The sequence below is a fragment of the Sesamum indicum genome, linkage group LG6 (genome assembly GCF_000512975.1).
Source record: "Sesamum indicum cultivar Zhongzhi No. 13 linkage group LG6, S_indicum_v1.0, whole genome shotgun sequence".
In the NCBI taxonomy this organism is placed as follows: domain Eukaryota; kingdom Viridiplantae; phylum Streptophyta; class Magnoliopsida; order Lamiales; family Pedaliaceae; genus Sesamum; species Sesamum indicum.
This window is the reverse complement of record NC_026150.1, coordinates 4,801,039-4,823,908: the sequence shown is the minus strand read 5'-3', so window position 1 is coordinate 4,823,908 and position 22,870 is coordinate 4,801,039. Positions and strand designations below refer to the sequence as shown.

The following is a 22,870-nucleotide window of genomic DNA, read 5'->3' as shown; positions in this document are numbered from 1 at the left end:
TGGGTATCGTCGTCAATGAGCTTTTGTGAAATAAATATACCATGACGGTTAGGTTCCCACTAAGGGGTAGCCACTACGGGTTCGTCCGAACCTAACTTGTTTTATTTTTATTTTTTTATTAATATATTTCATTTATTTAAATTTCAAGACATCAAAATGATAAAAACAATAGTTCAATTTAAGATTCATAATAATTGAACTTTATAGTAATATTGAGATTTGTCGCTCTAATTTCAATTAGTCCATGAGACTGAGTTTAATTGGACCCATTGATTAGATATAATTATATGATATTGCTAAATAATATATGGTTGTTATCGTTGTTAGTATTTTTTATATAATTATATTTAATATTGATGATTGTAGTAATAGTTCATCAATTTTATTTTTTAAAAAAAATCTAATTTGAATTAAGATTTCTAGTAATTGAATATGTTGAAATTGGTAACTCTGATTTTAATTTAAAATTTATAGTAATTAAACATTATAGTATTGTGAATTTAAATTATAGTAATCGAATATTATTGTATTGTGTATATGAAATTCATAACTTTTAATTTTGGTTTAAAATTTATAGTAATTGAAGATTATAGTATTGGGAATTTGAAATTTGTAACTATGTTTTCCCTAATTTAAACACAATCTAATTATAAACAATCATTAGATTTGTTAATTAATAACCATATATATAATTAAATTAATAAAACCCTAATCCTCCAAATTAATAATAATAATCCAAGAAAATTATGACAATTTTATAGTATTTAAAGCTTACATATAAATATAGTCTTTATATAGATAAAAATAAAATAAAATTTATAATTATTTAATTAAATTATTCGTTGGTATTAATTGAGTCAACATAACACTATTTTTAATTGTCAATTTTCCAATAAATTGGAAAAATAGAATAAAATCTCACGACGACGACCGCCACCACCCACCCTACCCTCGTCTCATATAAATATCAGAGTTTGGGGCAGTCTGGCTTCTGGTTTTCAGTTCATTTTCTTTTTCTCTCTCTCTCTTCGTTTTCTCTCTCATAATGGAGGTGGGGAACTCTTTGAACACATAAGCATGGAAAATGTCTACAAAAAAGTGAAGGTGGGGTGGAGTGGAGTTACTGTTTGTTGGTGCTTGTGTGTGTTTTTTTGCTACAGCAAATGAATCTATGAAATGAGGTGTTGATCATTCCTCGAATCTCTCTCGTTCTTCTCTTGCCATCTAATTCTCTATTTTGGATTCATTTTTTTTTTCTTTTCGAATTTCACATCCCATTAGCTCACAACTCTCTCTCTCTCTCTCTATATATATATATCTAAATAAGTGGATCTTGGTTTCATCTATTCTTCACTGATCAAAAAATAGGGCTTCTCGGACTTTCTTGATTTTTCTATCTGGTTCTTCTAAACCATAAAAACAAAACAAGAATATCAAACCTTTTTTGGGTTCTTGAATTCACATTGTTCTCATTTTGTTTGCCCGTCAAAAAAATTTCAGCTGGTTTTATTTACATTTGTGTTTGTCAGTACAATTTGGGTTTGGAATTTTTTGACTTATTTTCTTAGTTTTTTCTTCTTCTGATATTAAAAAGTATATTCTTCCAAGAGCAGAAATCCGGGCTCTTGGATATCATCATAAGCTTTTGAGGGACTGATCACTTGTTGCAGCAGTAGTGCGTTGCATTTCCTTCTACAGTCTTCTGAGGTAGGGGATGCAACTGAGACCGTATTGATTAAATTATGGTTCTTTTGATTTCAGTTAATGCTTTTGCATGCGCATGCTTTTGTGACTGCCTGAATCGATGCTATTTTTGGTGAATAGGGATTCGGATTATCTACAGACAAATTATTCAACTGTCTAGTGCTGCTCTGGCTTTAAGATTTTTGGGCCCGATTGATCTTAAGTTAGGAACTTTATGCTTGTTGTTTACTCTATATTTGTTCCTTCGTAGAACTGAATTATATGCATTCAGAGAATTTGTGTTGTAGGTTCCACTCATTCAATAATGGTTTTCGTGTTTTTGACAAACTACATGAAGCTTTGTTTTGTGTGCAATGTCTTTGAGGATTATGCTTCCGGTTGCTGAAATAAAGAATTAGTGGCTTGTTCCACTCATTCAATAATGGTTTCGTGTTTTTGACAAACTACATGAAGCTTTGTTTTGTGTGCAATGTCTTTGAGGATTATGCTTCCGGTTGCTGAAATAAAGAATTAGTGGCTTGTTCATACTTGTTAGTCTTTATGCATATTCCATATTAAGTCTTCAGGGCAGCGGGCTAGCAGCAATTGGAAACCAGCATTGAACTTTTTCCATACTGATAGTTTGGGAAACATAAGTGTGACCTTTCAACCAATAGTCAAATCATCATGCTTGATATTTGTGCTATCACTCAGTAATTGGTGGATCTATGATGGTGCTCACTGTTGGATTGTTAGAATCTTCAGTGGATATTTTTGTGTTTTGAATTGCAGAAATCAGTGGAGATGTGCTCTGGATTCTCTGTTAGTCAACTTTGCCTCGGTTGCACAATGTTGTTTACCTAAACACTTTAGTTTGTTCTCTTACATCTTTAGTAAGCCTGACTCGTAATGGTTAGTGGGAGGATCACTACAAGAGTTACATGATAGTTGCCGGGTTTCCGTCGTTTGAGTTTGATGACGTGACATCTGAAAGTTTAAAGGGTTACATTGATCTCTTGGGAAACATCATTTATCTGTGAAAGAATTCAGAATTTTTTGTGTGCTGTCTCCTTTATGTTCTTGATCCTTGAGGCCACTTTATGTTATAATGCATAAACTCCTTGTTGTAGTTCTTTAATACTGCATCTTGCTCAAGTCTGTTTTTATATTCCAGATTTGATAAGAGCTCCTCTTTTATAAGTGAGATCCCATATTTATTTGATGTTGCACTTTTGCTGTTTTGGTATGAGTACGCAGTTTCTTTGTGTATCATGTGTTCTACAAATTCATTTCTTTGTTTATTATCAAATTAGGCAATGAGCATGACAAGTGAAAGCAATGAAAGGAGTATGCCCAAGAATGGTGTAGATTCACCAGCTGCTGATGATGCTAACAGTGGAGGATATGTAGGTGGGCATGGTCCTTTGAAGAAAGGTCCCTGGACTTCTGCAGAGGATGCAATTTTGGTTGAATATGTCACCAAACATGGGGAGGGAAACTGGAATGCAGTTCAGAAGCATTCAGGGCTTGCCCGCTGTGGAAAAAGTTGTCGCTTGAGGTGGGCAAATCACCTTAGACCAGATCTGAAGAAAGGTGCATTTAGTCCGGAGGAGGAGCGTCTTATCATTGAACTTCATGCCAAGATGGGAAATAAATGGGCTCGAATGGCTGCTGAGGTGTGCATCTCTCTTTCACTCCCTTCTCATTTAGTGATTGTGTTTTTCATTTGTAAACTATTTGTTGCATTCATTCCGTTTCTTAAATTTCTGTTTCCTGCAAATGAGATTCTGAAACATTTTATGGGAACGTTGTCATAGTGGAATCTGTGTAAGAAGGTATCCTACCGTGATGCTTCAGATTGAAATTTACAAAAGTAGGATCCTCTTTCCATAAAAATCAATTGTCAATTCTAAAAATCAGCTCTTTTCATGCCACCATAAAATGATGATCAGAGTACAGTATATTTAGAGCGACGTGCTGTATCTGAGCTGGTTTGAGATATTCTGCTTCAAACTTTTCTTGCATCTCATGAAATATAGAACCCCATATTGGTAAGTGTTTTATCTTGTCCTAAAATGTGCATTAAGTGGATTGAAAATGTTTATTTGGAATTAAAACGACTAAACTGTTACTAGTGTGCAAGCTATGCTTTTCTGAGATGAAACGCAGTTGTTATGTGCATGTGTTATGTGTTTGACTTTGTCAGATAATAACGTGGCCATTCTAAGTGAGGAAATGATATGCTCAATAAAGTTGTGCTTTACAGTTTATAGTCCAGGTTACTCATTAGATAAATATATGCTGTTTATTTATATATTTTGGCAGTCATCTTTACGATGATTGACTATTTACAATGGTCCCTTATGATGCGGTGTTTTCGCGCTTGCCTTAAAATGTCAGTTTTATCATCTGAGAGCAACTGCCTTTCTACGGAACCTGCTTGGATTCTGATTATGTGACAAGAAAGTTCCATGGTGTCATTCAAATATGTGGCTTTTATAGTGTGTGTGTGGTTTTCTATTGTCATCCAAATAGTCAGTTCTAATGTGTGATATAGGTTTTATACTGACATTATATATGGTGTATCTTAACTTCACACCTCTAGAAGAGCTATGGCACTAAACAAACTTCGGCAGGTCAACTTCTTGTCCTCATTATGTCTCTTTGTTTGCTATTTTAGTTGCCTGGCCGCACAGATAACGAGATAAAAAACTATTGGAACACTAGAATCAAGAGAAGACAGCGTGCAGGCTTACCTATCTATCCACCTGATATCAGTTTAAGGCCGTCAAAAGAGAACCAACAAAGTGATGATATAAGTAGTTTCTCATCTGGGGATTCACATTATCCAGACTTCATGCCTGTAAACAACTTTGAGATTCCAGCTGTCGAATTCAAGAACTTGGAACTGAATCAGCAGTTGTATCCACCAGCACTTCTTGATATTCCAGCTACTGGCTTGCTTGATGTTCCTGCAAGTAGCCTGCTGGCACAAGGTCTTCCCCCTTCTTACCCAAATAAGTCTTTGCTCTCAACAATTCATCCATCCAAGCGGCTTCGAGGGTCAGAACCATTGTTCCCAGGTTTGTGTGCCACAATGGGCAATTCCATCCCAGGCAGGAGTCAATATCAAAATGATGGTCCTATGCAGATTGCTCAATCTTTTATAAACTCTTCTGCATATGACCATACATCATTTTCAAGTGTTCTTTCTGGCAGCCATGCCATTCTAAATGGCAATCCTTCTTCTTCGGAGCCTGATTGGGCAATGAAGTTGGAGCTCCCTTCACTCCAAACTCAAGTCGGCGGTTGGGGATCACCCTCTTCCCCATTGCCTAACCTTGAGTCTGTTGATACTTTGATCCAAACACCTCCAACTGAACATACTCTGTCATACGATCATCCACCCAGAAACAGTGGCCTATTGGATGCTGTACTGTATGAATCACAAACTATGAAACAGCCAAAGTACAGCTCACATCTGGCAGATATGCTCGTCGATATAATGGATACTTCATCTCAATATTTCCACGAGACGGACTGGGAAGCATATGGCGAGTCAACCACTCCTTTAGGTCATTCTTCTTCGTCAATATTCAGTGAGAGTACACCCACCAATGGGAATTCATTTGATGAACCCCAATCTGTAGAGACAATACCAGGTCCGGAGATTTAACTCCTCTATCTTATGTTTTCCTTCTCTTTCTTTTGGTTAGGTTATGTTAATGCAATGCCTTTTTTGGATTGAAGGATGTAAACTTGAAGAAACCATGCAATCTGACAATAAGGCCGAGACAACAAACAATATGATCTTCAGCAGGCCAGATCTGTTGCCTGCCTCTGATTGTTATAGTCTGAGCGAAGGACCCACCATGGACCATTCCTTGTTGAAAGATGCTATAGGGACCCTTCTGGTTGATGATCTGAGTAGGGATTGCAAGCAAACGGAAACTTCCGCTACTTCAGCACCTCAATGTTGTGGGCATGATTCTTGTGCTTGGAATGCGATGTCTACCGTCTAATCATTTTCACATCATGGAATGAACGATCAAACTTGAATTGCCTTTGGGCACAACCTTTATTCAACATGGTTTCTTGTGCTGCAAAAGGTTCTCTAGGCTGTGTCTAGAATACTAGGAAGCAATGGGCTTAATAAATTGTGAACAAATCCTGATACTTGGTTGGGATGTATAGGCAAACTGACATTTGCACATTTTGTATGTGTTGCGAGAGAGTCGCATGCCTTTTTTTAGTTGGCGGAATTTTATCTTTGGTTTTGTATTGATGCCGAAGTTCACAATTCAAGATGTGATGGTTGTTCAACATTCAAGTCAAAACTAGTAGAATTAAAGCGTGAGGCATAATTTTCATTTTTTTTTTGTTCTTCCGTTCTTAAATAATATGTTAACAAAATAGGCAGATATATGTTCGTTTGAAATTTAAATGTCTATGTACCACGATAAGCCGATCTGAAGAAAGAAAATGAACAAATAAGCAAAAATATTTTAATGAGAAAATATTTAATCAGTATATTTTATTAATTTTTATTTGAGGAATGCATTTGTAATTTTTCAAACAATGAAATCGTATTTGTAATTATTTTGAGAAATAGTTGTACTAATAATGATGCAATAAGTTGTAATCAAGTTAGTTAATCTAACTCTAAGTTATTTTAAAGTTAAGTTATAAAATAAATTTGACAAAATCCAACATATCTTTAGCATATCCAAGCACATCTCATATAGAAAAATATAATATTTTATTTAAAATACCAAATATATGTACATTATTTTTAACTAGCATCTAATAATACATTGCTAAAACAAACCATATTTTGAATTGAACTTGAGCATGAAAATAAATCTTCTCTAGAATAATAAATTATACAATATTAATCTACTTACATCACATTAAATTTTTTAACAAGAATACAAATACACATTTTGCCAAATTGCTTATTCAGAACTTTCAAAATACTACAATAAAGTATATATCTTTAAATAGAAATTGAATTTGTCAGTATTTTTCATTCTTCTCGGACCAAAACTTTAATTTTCAACACTATATATAATATGAATAAGTTTGAAATAGAAATTTTAAAAGAATTATCAAAACAATAAAAGCATTAACTCAGAACAATTTTTGTTCCTCCGTTGAATTGTAGAATTTATTATGTTTTTCGATTTTCTTACTACAAGTAAAATTTAAAACTTCAATTTTTCTTTTTTCCCTATGACTTATTCTTTCTCCAATTCAAGATTTTTGGAGTATTAACTTATTTTGGAAATTTTGGTCTTCACAAGGGAAAAAAAAAAAAAAAGGTTTGAGGAACATAAAACAAAGGGCAAATAGATGAATGAAGACATGTTGTGCCAAGAACAGCAGAGTTTCTTGCAGCCAAAAAATCTCGAGGTGTGAGCCACTTAGACCTCATAATACTCATTTACTTTGTGACATTCGTTATTTGGGTGACAAAATTAAAAAAAGAATATATCCCGTATTAATTATACTATATTTAATTAGGTTGTTCGGGTTGAGTTATTCAACCAAAAAAATAACTATTATCAGACTCTTGGATTAGAATTGGGCATCTGTAAAGCAAAGTAACACCTTACTTGAATGTGTTGAACGGCTTATACAATCTAAATGACCTCAGGAAATGGCTGGCTGAGACCAACATCAATGTAGCTTTGCAAAGGTGAACAATGTGCCAATTGCAGTGAAATGATTCTTGTGCACCTTGACCAGTGCTGAGAACTTAGCATGACACTACGACAAACGTAGCACGAGTATCATGCCAAACATCATGACTGGTAAAAATGAAAAACCTGTTGTTTTTGCATGTGGATTCCAACAGGTTTGCCTGTTTTTACTGAATATGAATCAATCACCCAGAAACAGGGAGGCAGGGGATAGAGCAGCAGCATAAGGAGAAGTAAATCAGAAAAGATAGTGAATTGCAGTGTAGAAGCAGCAGCAGCAGCAAAAGCAAACCATATTTTCCACAAGATGAAAACAATCCATCTTAGGCATTTTGCAGCGTCTGAGGTACATAATTGTTATGGATGAATTCCATATCTAAGATGGATCTACTGAAAAAGAGCTTAATCACAAAACATTACAAAAAATCTAAAACAATGCAATTAATTTCCGTTGCATTTCGACTTTCATTTGTCAAATTTCAACTATGAAACACTTCCTTTTACACAATTCGAAGGTATTTGTTACATGATATTCATTACAGAGAAGAACAAGCATCAGTTACCTATCAAGTCCGTTGCCTTACCCTCCTGCCACCCGTATCACCACCATCAGAGAGCTGGGCCCAAACACTTCGAGACTTGCTACCACTGCTACAATCCTCATCGCAGCCAGCCACAGTCTTCAAAATCTCGGACTGCAGAGCTGGGCAACTTTCTTTAAGATATTCAAAGCCATCTGAGCGCATAACAGCTGCAACAGAATAATAAAGGAGAGATGTCATAGATAGACCTTTCTTTAACATAAGAAACACCAACATTGTGCAAACATGTAAGGTGAAGCACTAGATTGATGACCTTACAGATTTAACCTTTTTCTAAAAAGTAGAGCAGTCTCATGCTACCCAATTAACCACACTGAAAGTTTCTATACACTTCTTTTGGAATTATAGGGAAGTCCCCACCTACAAAGATATCATGAAAATCATTCCAAGTTCTGATATTTGGTACATCTTTCAATAAAACGAACTCACAGAAGAGCTTTATTAGCAATACAGTATCGGAGTCTACACACGTAAAATAATTCTTATCACTATATCAATTTACATGATTAGGCGAAAGAAATCAATTGTCTTATGAACAAATCTTACAGGTTTCCATCATATTTACAGGATCTTACAGAAACCTTCCCAAAATACCTCGGTCTTAAGAAAAATACAAAAAAATCAAAATTTCAACTAAGCATATCTGCCAGTTCACTCATGATACTATCATTACAATAAGGATAGTGCGATGATGTCAATGACATAGGTTAATGAATCAAACAAGGTACACCAAGAACATGTACCACGTATCAACAAAACCTGAAACTTTTGCCAAGCCAGGACCAGATAGTTTAGTTCATCTGAAACTGCATTATTACACTAACATGTCAATTTCTGTTGCTGTTATTGCCAGCCAGAAGCATGTTGAGATATCATGAGCAAGACAAACAAACATATTCGGGTGTCAGCTCTGACAAGAGTCTGTCACCAATTTCTCATCACCACCCTGGGGCAAGTTCAATAGAACACCCAAGTAGAATCTCTTCTTCGTCGAACAATAAACAATAAATGTTTAAACTGGTCACATCTCATATACCTGCTAGGTTCTCAGCAGCAAATCTAAGACAAATAGCTTTCAATTCTGCAGCATGAAAACGTTCTGCCAAAGCAAGTGTTTGTGCAACAGAATTTACAGATATATACTTGCAAAGACGAGATTCGCACACCCGTCTCAGTCTTGCTAAATCATAACGATCAGCTGCTGCCAGCAACTTTGCAGTTAACGTGTCAGTTATCAAGGGAGATGAAGAAGAGCTCGATGCTACCAGCTCATCTTCAACTAAGGCATCTCTATATATAAAGTGCAGCATCGCCTGTCACAGATCATGAAACTTCAGTATGCTCGTCCAATCAAGAAAAGAAAAAATTCATTTATTTTGTCAATCTAAAAGGAAAATGTTGCATTAGCTAGAAATTAACCAAAACAGGTGTTAGCAATTTAAAGAACTATGTATTTATTCTGACAGACCTAAGAGCGGATCAAAACACAAAATCTACTAACCTCAAAAACTTTAGGTTCCATGTCCGGTACCATAATCTCTTGCTCATCACTGTCCAATCCTTCAAAAAGTTCTGAAAGAAATATGGAGGAACGGGCAGCTAATACCAACTTGTGGGCATGAAATTTCTCCCCAGCCACATTAAAAATAATATCAGAACCTTCCATATTTTCCAGCAGCGTACCAAAATCTGACCCAATATCAGAATCTGGAACCTGAATTGAGTGTAATCTTGAACAATCGATGGCAGAAACTACGACCCCAACGGTACAGTTGATCTTCAAGCAATCATCTTTAAGATAGTCTGAAGTTTCAAGCATGGCTCTCCTGAAAAAACGCTTATATCCCCTGTGTTTAAGTTTTTGGGAAAAACAAGAAATGAAAATTATTTTTTGGCAAGGCAATAGGGCAACACTATTTCTTAAACTATTTAAAAGAGATTTGAAGAGTTGCAAATTTGAAAAGAGAAGATACATCCAGAACTTCTCGTTTTACTGCATGCATCATAAATTTGGACTGCATAAGAACCGGTTAAAGGCTATCTAAAATTCACCAGAGAAATTCATTTAACTTAGTTATCTAGATAAGCACAAGCATAACTTCGCATAGAAATTAACAGCAACTGATCTTTTAGTTTCTCTTAGACTGTATACCAACCTAACTGCACCATATGAACAAAAAAACTTGTCAAAAGATTTTAATTCTGGGTTGCATTGTCTGTTGAATGCTAGTCACTAATTGCAATTATACTGGAATATATATCATCATAAAAGTGATAATAAGAATAAATTGCTAAGTTATTAAATAACAAAGATAGTTTACAAAAACCAGTTTACTACCCTAAGACAATTATTTTTGAATTCAAATAAACATTTATAGTGATTATTATCTACTCCACATACAAAAGAGAGAAAATCAGATATCAAAGCCTCTTCACTAAAATAATGTCTGTTTCCAATTTGTCAACGAAATACCACATGCTTCCAGATGTACTCATTATCTTTTATTCCGAGTATCTCTGTACACAGAGATGCATTTTAAACATGTTTATCTCTGTACTTGTACTCATTACATTTCTTCCAGAGATCCATTTTAGTAAACCTTGACATGAATCAGAATATTTACAATCTACAAACTTGCAACACACAGATGCACGCATTAACAGCATTTTCAGTTATAAGTTATAACCATAAAAATCTGTAATTGAGAAGATTAATCATAACATGCCACAAAGGCAAAAATATGAACTTATAGTATTTCTCACCCGAAACCCACCCAAAAGCTTCAAATCTATAATACACTAAGGTACTACCCAAGTAACCCAACTTTAGTTTGCCCTTGTATAAATTCCATAACCAGTAGAACCATTGGACTAGAATTACTTAATTCATCACTGATGGCAACAAGTCAGGGTTGGGCAAGGCTAGCACCTCAGGAACTAACCAGCCAAAGGTTTTTGTGAGTCAGGGGTTGCGCAAGGTTCGCCAACACCTAGGACTAGTGGTGGCAATATGGGTTGAAACTCATGGTTCCAACCCAACCGACCTAGTTCCGGGGTGGGTTGCGTTTAAGATTTTTTAACTTGTGTCCAACATGGGTTGTGTTTAATTAAATTTCAACTATATCGTGGATATTATAGGGGTCCTAAATGGGTTTTTATCATGTTTAATTTTATTAGTCAATCAAATCTCATTAGTAATGATATCTTGCAATTGATGAAAGATGTAACCATAATCATGACTTCAATGTGGGCTGTGTGTTTAATTAAGTCCAACTAGATCACAAGTCCTATATGGTTTCTAATGGGTCCTAAATGGCTCTCATCATATTTATTTCCTTTTAGTCAATCAAAATATTTTTTTTTATTTTTAAATATTGATAAAAAAAATATTATTTTAATAATATTATGACTGAAGATGCTACTATACTCTGATTATACAAGTATTTCTCTTAAATTTCTTTTAAAACTTTAAAATTGTAATATTCTATAATAAATATATTTTCATCTGTCTTTAAAAAAAAAAAGTATGACAGACCTCTAATTTCTGGAAACTAGTAAATTATTGCTTTTTACGGGTGCTCAGTCTACAAAATCATATCAAACAGAATCTAACCAATATTGTGCTAAATAAAAAAATGGGGAGAAATATTTTGAGAAATATGAAATGCTAACAATTCATGATTATATTTGATATCATAACAACACATATAACTTGCTAAAAACTAGTAGACAAGATTTGATGGTGGTTCAAAATTTTCAACCCCCCTGGCCTGCGAACCCGTTGGATGTGGGAATCGCCTCCCAAAAATATTAAAAAGAAATAGTAGGGGTTGGGTTTGGATCAGAAGAAGATAAACCAAAGAACAGCCACGAGATCTATTTGTAGTTCTAAAAACTATTGCAATTGGGGCGTACTCAGTCTGTACCTATTGCAATGACTACCTCCCATATTCAGTGTTTGTTTTAATTCAATCACTTCTTCATCCAAAAGCAGCAGAACGAACCAAATATTATCATGCATGCCCCACAACAAACAATATGCAAAATAATCAACAGAAGATGGAATAAATTAAAAAATGAAGGCAAAAGTTCTGCCAGAATTTCAATGTTATAAAAACCATACTAGTTATTTCGGGATTGCTTGTTCATAATGCACAAGGCATGTAATGACTCAGAGCGTTCTAAGGTATATTGATAAGAAATTATCAAATTGACCCAAAAAATGGTTACCAGAGATTGTACATAAACTAATTGCAAAATATAAAATAAACATCATGCATTATCAATTGGATTTAACTTCACAAATAAGATATTTTATGGGTTTGCTTAGCTGACATTTCTTCACCATATTGATGCTTACAACAGTCACAAAACAATCATAAATGGAGAGGGCTCGATCTCCACCGAAATGTTGCAAGTTGCAAGTATCTTCTTCAAATTAAAGTACATTGAATCTTGTTAATTTGCTAAGTTAAATAAAAAAAAGATGCAGTTAATTCAATAAAAGTTGCCCCCGAAAGGTGTCTTTTGGTCAAATAGGTCCAATTAGACCTCACAGGCAACCTGTTTATCCAAATTATTCTACATCTCCTACTCATATATAATAGCTAGACCTACAGTGGTGATTTCACATAAGCAAATTGTCGTGTGACCATAAAGCATATAAACTAAAAGTTTTGATCATACAGCAGTTAAGAATAGAGAGCAACTCCAATTGTTAAAATATGAAGATACTTTATCTCATTATTCCATAGATTTCTTCAACTACACTAGCAAACATATCCCTTACCTTCGAAGAGCATACTTAATATGCAAAAAATATTGTCCAGAACAACTAAGTTAGATATAATTAGTCAGCTAGTGAATACATGTTTGATGTCAGTAGAAGACAGTCTTTTCCTATTCGCATATCTCAACTTTAGTATAGTCATTTCTTAGACATCCCACATTACCAAATCATTCATAGCAGTGATGGCACACTAATTGCAACACTTAAATAAAGCATAAAGAAATAGTTGAAGGCTTGAAGCTCAAAAGGATATAATATAGAGCCAATATACCTCCAGGTCTCATACAATGAAAAAGTGGGAACCCATCTTCTCCTTACCCAAAGGGTCTTATTAGCATGGGCAGTAAGAAATACGATGTTGCTTTCTTACCAACTGGAAGCGTATGTTGCGTATTATACGATAACATAACTTACAAATCTTAGTTCAAGTGTATCTCAACACTTAAATTCTCTTACTGGTTGTCCGCCACAAGCATACCAATCGCAATAAAACTCAGTATGGCTACTAGAAAAGTTCTAGGAAATGCATTTCAATCACAATCTCTAATAATCTCATCTTAGTAAGTTAAAAAGTTATTTCTACGATTTTTTCCTCTAGTAAAATTCATATTATCTAAGTTATACTGCCTCATCTCTATATGCTAATCAATAAATTTGCTCTTATTACCGAGTCATGGCAGATTGTTGGACTTAATTCATCTTGAATTCCACTATTGTTTCATTCAACAGAAATCAAAAAATGACCTTACTGGAAAATAACAACAATAGATCCCATAAAACTCTCCAGTTCCAAATCATAAATTGATCACCTAACATTAGCAAATTCTTCAACTATACTCACCAAACATGTAACTTCCCCTTATATGGAGGAAAAAGAACAAAGTCAACGAAAAGGTAACATAATTCTCTTCTAATTTCCAGACTAAACATGGTAAGATCATTCCTGAAATGAATTCATAAAGATTGTCCCCCATTTTCAAGAGAAACACATCCACATTAGCACGAAGCATGTAAATTACAGCATTCAGTTTGAATATTCATAAAGAGCCTGCGGACCCAAAAAAAAGGGGAAACTTTTCCTCGCACAAAATCTAAGTGCATCAAAAAACAGAAATTGAACAGGATAAGAAAGACGTTACCACATGCTGCCACGGTATTTAAGCGTGTACGGACCACTCTCAAGCGATCTATCGAAATGGCTATGCACTTTATGCTTCCCTTTCCCGCTCTGGTCAACAAGAGTCAACTCAAACAACGCCCTGACGTCGGTGCCCTCGCTCGCCAACGCAATGAAAACCGATACGTAAGTGGAATTATCCTCAGGATTCTTACCGTCGGGGTAAAAGTAAATCGCCCATTTATAGCCTCCAACGGTAAACTCATCGCTGGCTATGTGTTTGCCAACGCCCATGCCTTTGGCCAGAGAGTATCCCTGGATCACGAAGCGGTGCGAGCCGTTTATCGTCTCGGTTACGGAGCGGGAGCTCGTAGGGGAAATCAACGGATTCTGGCTCGGATTCTTTTCGGGTGTTTCTGACATTTTCCGAGGCCCAGATTTTCGTAATATTCTTCTTCTCTGATATCAGGGGAAACGCATTGGAATTGGAGAGAGGTAAAGAAGAAAATGAGGGAATTGGGTTTTAGAGAGAGAGAGAGAGAGAGGGAAAGTTGGTTAGGGTTTTTGGTCCAAATTTGGTTGTAAAATTTGTATGGTGGTCGGAATTATTGGTGGGGAAGAAGAGAGGCGATTAATTGGATTGGGGGCGACGAGGACAAGGACGAGGAGAGCTTTTTCGAGCCGAGGAATTATATCATTCTTATCGTTGATTATACATACACTCGTTCATACACACTATCTCTATTTTTTACATAAATCATTTATTTTAATTTGAAAACTTATGGTGCCAAAAATAAAATATGAATATGTTAGAGTACTAAAAGTGAAATTATCCCAATTAAACTACCTTATCTATATAGACTTTGACTCACTATGATTAAGATATGTAGTTGCTGAATGCTGATGCATTTGTTCAAATTTATTTCAATGTTTAGTGATATCATTAAATGAACTTGTAATAAAACTGCATTTTAGAAAGTGAAAAAAAATCAGTTGCTTTTCACCAAACATGTTACTAACTTCTCAAAAAACACTTAAATAAAAAAAAAAATAGATTCGAACAAATATTTTTTAAAAAAAATATTTCAAATAACTTCATATTAAAGAATTTTAGAAATTTATTACGATAACACAAAATATAGTCCAAAGTACAAGTTACAAGACCATAATATTTGTTACTATGAATTTAAAAGTTTTTATTCCAATCCTTCAATCCAAACACAGCCGTATCAAAAATTGTATTTGTGAAAGGGACTTTGAATTTCCAAATGTGGCTTTAAACAAAGGAATTATGAACAAATCAAAATGCATTTCTACCAAACTTTCTTGACAATTCAATCCTCGGAAAATACACAAAAACCCAACATAAGTAAGTTGGCCTGATAGCAGAAAGAGATCATTGACAGCCTAATTATAATCTCAAACTGATACTATATGTCATTTGTCTTGTCTGAACAATACATAGCGCCCGTCTGAAACAACTCAAAGGGGACGCGGACACACCTTTTGTTGTCTTCGCAACATCAGCAGCAGATTGGGAGAAGGCTTCTTGCTGGTGGAAACAAAGCAACAGCACCCCTTTCCGGGTTTGAGTATTTTCTCAAAACTGCTTTCAGCTTGTTTTCTCCAGCACCGGAGTGGAAGCTCACCAAAAGCCTTGCACACTCCCTGTTACATCAATACAGACAAGAGTTTTAGTATATAAACTGTAACAAATATGTAATAAGGAATAATTACACCGACGTTCCTGAAAAATTTAGTTGCAGTAATTGATTTTCCTAAATCGAGGGATTCTTCTCTTGTAATAACTTAAGGGGTGTGTAGTGTCTATAGTTATTTGGATCAATTTACGTACATCAGCTGATCCTCAGAGTAGCCGGTGTGGTGATTCAGAGTTTCAGTCCATAGGGGAATCCGGTTAAGAGTGCAACGTGCAGCGTATACAGCAGAAGCAGCAAGCATGGAGGGACAATACGGTATGACGGCAGAGTAGTTCATCAAACCAAGTTCAGCAAAGAAAAATGTCATGTTCTCCATCTGCATCGTCGACAAATAAATGAATAAGCCACTCACATTCAGCTACTTCAACTGGAAATTACATTGCAACAACCATAAAATACCTCTTTATCAGATGGAAGAGAAGCTTTAATGTATCGTACGAGAAAGACGTATGGAGTTGGAACTGTTAGATACCACTCTAGTTTCCCAAGAATTGCTTTCTCCATGAGAAGCACTTGCTCTCTGACATAAGCATTGTCCGATATAGCTATGAAGTCGTTGACCTGATAAAGATCGAAAACTTGGTTAACTTTATTTGCAAACACGAGCCTATTTCACATTTGATCGAGCAAATATTTAACATCATATATACCTCCGGCGCCCATATCTCTTCATATTTGCAAGCGATTAGCATCGAGCTAATCCCTACCAATTGAAGTTCCCTTCTTGGAACAGTTTTCACCGAAAGGAACCGATCCACTATATTAACTGTAAGGTAGAGACTCTCAGGCATCAGTTCAAACTTCTTGTGGACTTCAATCAGCCAGTCGACGAGAATGGCTCTCATTTTTGAGTTCATTTCCGGCTGCGCGTCTATGTAATCGTGCACTCGCCCATCGCCCTGAACAAGGAGAATGAAAATACATCAGACGCCTACATGATCAGAGTAAACAAGCACAATTAGAGTGGCTAGTGAGCCCGCAGACCTCTGTTAGCTTATAGAAATTGTAGATATCCTCAACATACTCCACGGCTGACAATTCATTATCAACATCTGCTGCATCGATGTCTACTATTAGATCCTTTGGTTTCTTGGTAACTCCACAAGCAGCCTGAGAAAATTGGAAAAAATTAACATTCAAACAACTACAGTAAAATATATAAATCGAATATTGTTCTTGAATTTATATTGTAGTAAGACAAAGAAGGTATCGAAACCTTGCTTCGTGCAGTGAGGACAGAGGTGAGAGTTTTGTTGGGCTTTTTTGATGATCCTTCTCTTAGTTTCCGTCCACTCTTGCAGCTTTCATCTTCGTCCGGACTGATTACAATTACAGCCTCCTTCTTCGGCTTCAAGGATTCCTTCTTATGAGGCACGGCGGGTTTCACAGCACCATCTTTTCCGGCCAAATCATTAACATTTTCTGCCAGTGGTTTCTGCATAGTTATTGCAAAATTTTGTTATCTCACCAATACTCAAGAAAATTAAAAAAACAACGTTGAGAAGCTCCGATCAATTGGAGTCCTTTCTATTTTTTTTCTTTAACCTTGCTGTTGTTTTTCTCTTTTGCTGCTTGTGCATTTGCCAGCAATTGTGCGCCAAAACTCCTGAAATCAGAAATGATGGTAAATTCTTTGTTACTTTTTTCTTTAAACAAAACAAGAACACACAAACACACACACATGTGTGTGTGTGTAGAGAAGTGAAAACCTTGTTATGGGGCGGGCGATCTGAGGCTTCCCCTCAACAGCTGGTGCAGTTACGAAGTTCCCAATATCTCCGAGAACTCGCCTATTTCTGCCTTCGGCGTGACCGTTCTTTTGCTTCCCTCCTCCAACTGATCAAATACAAGAAGACTAATCATAACTTTGCTGATAAAACTGGGACAAGTTGTCAAGAATTCAAGTTAAAATGTCCCTCGTAAGAGAATAAATCAATATCAAGAGAGGGATAACACCAAAGCAAATCCAAGAAACAGAAGTCCCAAGGTGTAATTATGCATCAAATGAAACTAAACATTGTATCTTGTAATAATTCAGATCAGAACACAGAGGAATCCAGGAAGTCAACAATTCTAGTCTATCCCCAGGAGAAGAAAATTATCAAGAAAAGGGAATGTTGATAGCCCAAACAAAAGTCTAGAACTCTGTTCTTATGTAAGGATCACAAAACAAGTATATACGCAGCAAATCCAAGAATAATTAACGAAATGCCTGGTACGAATTAATATCAACGGATCATGAACTATTACAGGAAATTCATGCATAAACCTCAATTTAAATCTCGGCGAAATACATGGAAAGAAAGCTGAACCTATGAACTTTTAAGCATTGATCAAACCTGATGAACAGAATATAAGCATGTTACGGAACAAAACAAAATGAAGAGGCCTCGAGAAAATATTTCTACACTATTCAGATAATTTCTTTACAATAATATGTAAATATCATCTTTAGAGCTCTTTCTTCACACAAATTACAGCAGCCCAGTTAGTAAAATCATTCTGCTTTTCTTTCCCCCCAAAGGAAGAGGGAGGCAAAAATAATAGCCCCGCAAACAAAAAGAACTACTTATCGACAACTGTTTTTATGTTTAAACGAGCAAGAATTTTGTAGGATCAAAAGCTTTCCATGTCATAAAGAAGTATTTCATCTTAGCCAAAGTTCAAAACAAGAAATGAGACAGAGCTGCTCTCACCATCAATAGATAGTAATAGACGAATAGCAATGGAATAAACAAACAAAATTCAGCAACCCGCAAGATAGTCTTTGCACTGTAAAGAAAAAGAAACCCCACTAGAATTCCTTCAAGAATCACACTGAAACACCCTTAAATTCTAACAAAAAATGGATCAGAGAGCCCAAAAAGTTTACACCAACAAAGAAAATATTGAAATAAAATATATCATTCAAAGATAAGCATTAATTCTCAGTTCTACCTCTAACTTGCTCCGGAACTACAGCTCTAGAAGCCATCACTGAACCTGATTCCTCTTCTTTCTCCAACCCTTCTTCTTGGTCGTCGATTTGGGGAACCCCTCCAAGAAAGACGACAGAAACACCAGGAGATCACCGCTGTTCGCCTCTCCTTTCTTATGGGTTTTCTATCGCCACAATTCACAAACAGCCCCTCCCTTCTCTCTGTCTAGAATTCCCTCTTTCTCTCTCCAAGATTATCTTTTTCTGTACCTTTTCTGGTCGTTCTTGTCAGAAATAGTGATGAAGAGGAGACGCACATTAAACGGCGTGGTATATAAAATGTGGGCGAAGTGGAGGGACGCCTCTTAGGCGTCAACGGTCATATTCTCCATCTTTGAATAGGATCCGTTGGATTACTGAGAATGGATGGTTCTGATCGGGTTTCTGGTTCAGCTTTATGGGTTTGTGTAAACCTTACTAGCCGTTAGAAGGGAGAACAGTGGAGCCTTCAATTCTCATTTCAATTAATTTAATTAATGAGTTGCTCTCTTTCTACCTAAATTATGGAAAATCATTTCTTTTGTTTTTGGGCATCAAAACCATATTTTAATTTAATTTGGAATTTTATATTAAATGGGTTTCCAAAATATTAAACATATAAACTAATTAATTTAGGGTTGTTCTTTAATTGTTGTTTTAGGGTTTATATTTAATTTTGAGATTTTTTATTGGCTCCTACAACTAATTTGGCACAAAAATATTTTTGAAAAATGTATAAATTACTTTCTTCTAAACCTTCACAAAATATTGTTGCCATATTAATTAGAAAAATAAAAAGGATAAATTTGAAAACAACAGTCATTTTTTTCACTTTAAATTCTCTTAATATGTTGTTAGCCATCAAGAAGAGCATACCTTGAATAAACATATATTTTCTGTGGGAAATTACACTACTTTTTTCCACAAAATATGAGGACCAATTTGATACTTTTTTTATAATTTTGGGACTAAATTAACAAAAAGAAACTTCAAATCATGGCCATATTTTTCATCCAAAAGTGGTCAATAAACTAATTTGGAAACAAAATCTAAAATTCAGAAATGCTACCTTGAGAAATGTAAAATCAAACAATTTAGGGTATTGCAAGTTTCTATAAAAATAAAAAACATAAGGTCATAAGCACTTAATTTTATAACATTTTATATATTTAATGGTTCAAGTAAATGATTATATGTATGACAGTTACTCATTTGTGTTTATGAGAGATTTGGACAAATTGATAGATAATGTTATTAAATTACTTTATTACCCCACTGTAAGATAAAATGGAATGTCTTGTCAATCTACCAATTTTTGAATTTACATAAAGCTCCATTCTTCATTTCCATGGCTTAATTCTTTGCTCAAAGTTGGATTCCCTTGCAACAAAATATTTCGACTGTTTTCTTTGCCTGAGGCAAGAAAGATGTAGAGTTCTTTCCCATAGATAAGTGATGTAATTATGGTTCAAGTGTGCTGGTGATCATATATTATTTCTGTGTTGCGTTTAAATTTTGATTTTTATAGACATTTTCCATTCTTGGTGTTGCACCTAACTTTTAATTTTTTTTCTTTACATCAGCGATGATTTCTTTTTCCTTTTAAGAAATGGAGAGGAAAAGAAAATCGTTGTGAAGAAGAACCAACACCATAGATACCAACAAACTGTCTGGTTTGGGCTTTAGATCTCTTCATGGGCCAAGTAAGAAGAGGACGCTTTCAACCTCCTTCATTTGCCAATCTATTTTCTGGAAGCACCCGCCAAGGTCGCTCGCCTGTCTGCTTTCTATGGGGCACTTGCCAAGGCCGCCCGCCTATCTGTTTTCTAATGGGCACCTACCAAGATCGTCCACTTGTCTGTTTTTTGGGGGCCCACTCGCCAAGGACACTTGCCAGATCCTCTTAGGTCTCTTGAGATGTTACGTGCCTCTCATTTCTTTCTTCTTTTTGGATCGTTTGGGTCTCTTTGGGCCAACCTATTTTTATGCACATCAATAGCCCCGCACTCTAATAAGTGGAGATTTCAACACTTATTAGAGTAGAAATCTTCAGATATGGAGTCCAAAGAATGAACTTTTCTTTTCTCCTTCTTTTTTTTTTTTTGTTTCGAACTCCTACCAAGAATAGCATAAGCATACCTAGAATAAAAAGAACTTACTTCATGCCTGTATGGAGCATGACCTTTTAGGAGGGTGCCTTCAAGGATAAGGGCTTAATGGGTAACTTTTGTACCTACTTTGATGTAGGACTTTATTTTTCTACAAGAGATTATTAAATAACAAAAGTATGTATATATTACGAATAGATCTTGCCCGAAGCAAAGTTATTGTGCCTCCTCAAAGGAGGGTTTATTTGAGAGGGGACCCTTCTTGGAGTAAGACTTAGGAACCTCACTGGAGGAAAAATAAGGTGTCAGCTGGAAGCAAGCTTTAGATGCCTCTGCAGAGGACGGCTTAGGTGCCTGCACGGGACAGAGCTTACAAGTCCCCCCAAAGAAGGACCTAAGTGCCTGCCTGAAGGAGGACTTGGGGAGCTTCCATGGAGGAGGGCATTTGTACCTGTGTGGAAGACATGGCTTTTGTACTTGTGTGGAAGATAGGGTTTTTTATGATAGGGATGTCTTCTTCATGAAATCCCTACAAGCAAACATATATTAACACATTAAAGGGGGTAAAATAAATCTGCAAAATTATTAAAATAAAAAATACTCCTTGAGGAAAACAGGTATGTAAAGATTTATTTGCTGAGGGGATGCCCCCTTGGTGCAGGATTTTTTTAAGGGGGATGCCTGACTCAGGGCAGGGATTATTCTTAGAAGAATTCCCTCTTGCTCTTCTAAGAGCCGTCTTGCAGATTAAAAATCAAATTAGTGGAACATTAGAACTAAACAATAATGATGGTGGAGCGGCTGAAGTTGGGCCTTGAACAGAGGTAGTAATCAGTCGTAGGAGGTCCTCTAATGTGAGGGGGCCGTCCTTTTTGGGGAGTCCTCAAAGGAGGTGTGGACTCCTTCCATTTATCTCATTTCCCACAAACGGTGCCAACAATGCATTCAAAAAATGCACCGGTTCAACTGATATGGACTATGCTCAAAGCTTGATGGAAACAAACGCCAATTCTTAAGGGATAACCTGCAAAAAAGGTGTTAGCACTCCGACACCCACGTTAGTATCGAATTTAGGAGAAAAATAATCATAAAAATAAAATAGAATGAGAAATCGTGATAGAGTAAGCAATTTTGTGAGAAAAAAATATACTAAAAGTCCAACTAGAATGCTAAAGAAAGAATAGAGAGTGATTTTTTGGATTCTAGAGACGGAAGGTGTCCTTCTTGGTAGACTGAAGAAGGCGTCACTGTTGAGGGGTGTTGAAATGAGAAATTGAAATAAAAATAAAGATTTCGTGAGTAAAATAAGGCAAAAGCATGAGTAAAACAAAGACAGTTTCCAGCTTCTTGAAGGTCTGTCTGTTGGAGGGATGCAGGTATCTGTGTTGAGGGATGTTGCATGTATTTATAGAGAAAGAGCCTCTCCTCGTAGGAACTTTCTGACCTGCATTTCTGAGAATGAAGGCGAAAATCTTGGGATAAGACACGATTTTATCTCCTCCTTGACTTAAGCAGCACGTCTTCGATTGGAGGAGGACTCATATTTCTGCAAGGACTCCTTCTAGGTCAAGGATTCCAACTTCTTGAGAGCGTATCCCTTCCCCTAGGGCTGGGCTTGGAAGGTAGGCCTCTTTATTGGGCCGATCTTAGTGTACTGGGCTTCCCTCTTGGGCTGAGCATGGTAATTTTCAACGAGTCATCCTCATCATAGATTGGTGGGCTTGGCCAAGCTTTAGATCTTTTCATGGGCCAAATAAAAGGGAAATGCCTTCAATCTACTTCCTTTGTTTTTTAGAGGGCACCCGCCAAGGCCGCCTGTCTGTCTGCTTTCTAGGGGGCACCTGCCATGTCCGCCCGCCTGTGTGTTTTCTAGGGAGCACCTGTCAAGACCACCCGCCTGTCTATTTTCTGGGGGTACCTGCCAAGGACGCTTACCAGATCCTCTTGGGCCTCTTAAGATGTTACGTGCATGTCGCTTCTTTCTTCTTTTTGGATCATTTGGGCCTCTTTGGGCTAACCTATTTTTATGCACATCACCATATTTGATTGTTTTTTTGTTGATTCTTCTACAAAAAAAAAAAAACATGACATACAGTGCAATGTGATCTTTAAGGGCATCATGACATGATGTTTTTTTGCATGTGATATTTTTTTCAATCAAAAAAATCGACAAAAATACTATCACATATGAC

General features: G+C 36.0%; 3 protein-coding genes across 7 annotated transcripts; 1 reads left to right on the top strand and 2 right to left on the bottom strand.

Moving 5' to 3' along the window:
- Positions 1,053-6,009, top strand: LOC105163746 (transcription factor GAMYB-like). 4 transcript variants are annotated; one of them, XM_011082196.2, is made up of 5 exons: positions 1,053-1,181; positions 1,614-1,707; positions 2,997-3,359; positions 4,364-5,345; positions 5,434-6,009. In XM_011082196.2, the coding sequence occupies exons 3-5, from the start codon at positions 3,000-3,002 to the stop codon at positions 5,703-5,705; spliced, it is 1,614 nt and encodes a 537-aa protein (XP_011080498.1). In that variant the 5' UTR covers positions 1,053-1,181; positions 1,614-1,707; positions 2,997-2,999; the 3' UTR covers positions 5,706-6,009. The 4 variants fall into 4 exon arrangements, with proteins under 4 accessions (XP_011080498.1, XP_020549969.1, XP_011080497.1 ...); XM_011082197.2 differs by having other exon boundaries at positions 1,057-1,104; XM_020694310.1 differs by having other exon boundaries at positions 1,053-1,707.
- Positions 7,666-14,624, bottom strand: LOC105163745 (BTB/POZ and MATH domain-containing protein 4). 2 transcript variants are annotated; one of them, XM_020694696.1, is made up of 4 exons: positions 13,916-14,624; positions 9,489-9,834; positions 9,154-9,300; positions 7,666-8,136 (listed from the first exon to the last, which is right to left on the bottom strand). In XM_020694696.1, the coding sequence occupies exons 1-4, from the start codon at positions 14,314-14,316 to the stop codon at positions 8,068-8,070; spliced, it is 963 nt and encodes a 320-aa protein (XP_020550355.1). In that variant the 5' UTR covers positions 14,317-14,624; the 3' UTR covers positions 7,666-8,067. The 2 variants fall into 2 exon arrangements, with proteins under 2 accessions (XP_020550355.1, XP_011080496.1); XM_011082194.2 differs by having other exon boundaries at positions 9,024-9,300; positions 13,916-14,623.
- Positions 15,183-18,846, bottom strand: LOC105163744 (G2/mitotic-specific cyclin S13-7). Its single transcript, XM_011082193.2, has 9 exons — positions 18,552-18,846; positions 17,324-17,450; positions 17,160-17,220; positions 16,831-17,049; positions 16,599-16,724; positions 16,265-16,513; positions 16,014-16,175; positions 15,749-15,930; positions 15,183-15,561 (listed from the first exon to the last, which is right to left on the bottom strand). The coding sequence occupies exons 1-9, from the start codon at positions 18,586-18,588 to the stop codon at positions 15,417-15,419; spliced, it is 1,308 nt and encodes a 435-aa protein (XP_011080495.1). The 5' UTR covers positions 18,589-18,846; the 3' UTR covers positions 15,183-15,416.

Excerpts from the sequence above, each read along its gene's own strand:
- LOC105163746 (XM_011082195.2), top strand. The coding sequence starts at position 1,078 with ATGGAAAATGTCTACAAAAAAGTGAAG. Across the intron at positions 1,105-2,996 it reads ATGTCTACAAAAAAGTGAAG|GCAATGAGCATGACAAGTGA; the intron begins GTGGGGTGGAGT and ends TTATCAAATTAG. Across the intron at positions 3,360-4,363 it reads GGGCTCGAATGGCTGCTGAG|TTGCCTGGCCGCACAGATAA; the intron begins GTGTGCATCTCT and ends TTGCTATTTTAG.
- LOC105163745 (XM_011082194.2), bottom strand. The coding sequence starts at position 14,316 with ATGTCAGAAACACCCGAAAAGAATCCGAGCCAGAATCCGTTGATTTCC. Across the intron at positions 9,835-13,915 it reads AAATACCGTGGCAGCATGTG|GGGATATAAGCGTTTTTTCA; the intron begins GTAACGTCTTTC and ends ACTTAAACACAG. Across the intron at positions 8,137-9,023 it reads TGCTGCTGAGAACCTAGCAG|CTGTTATGCGCTCAGATGGC; the intron begins GTATATGAGATG and ends ATTCTGTTGCAG.
- LOC105163744 (XM_011082193.2), bottom strand. The coding sequence starts at position 18,588 with ATGGCTTCTAGAGCTGTAGTTCCGGAGCAAGTTAGAG. Across the intron at positions 17,221-17,323 it reads ATCGCCCGCCCCATAACAAG|GAGTTTTGGCGCACAATTGC; the intron begins GTTTTCACTTCT and ends TTCTGATTTCAG. Across the intron at positions 16,176-16,264 it reads AAGAGATATGGGCGCCGGAG|GTCAACGACTTCATAGCTAT; the intron begins GTATATATGATG and ends GATCTTTATCAG.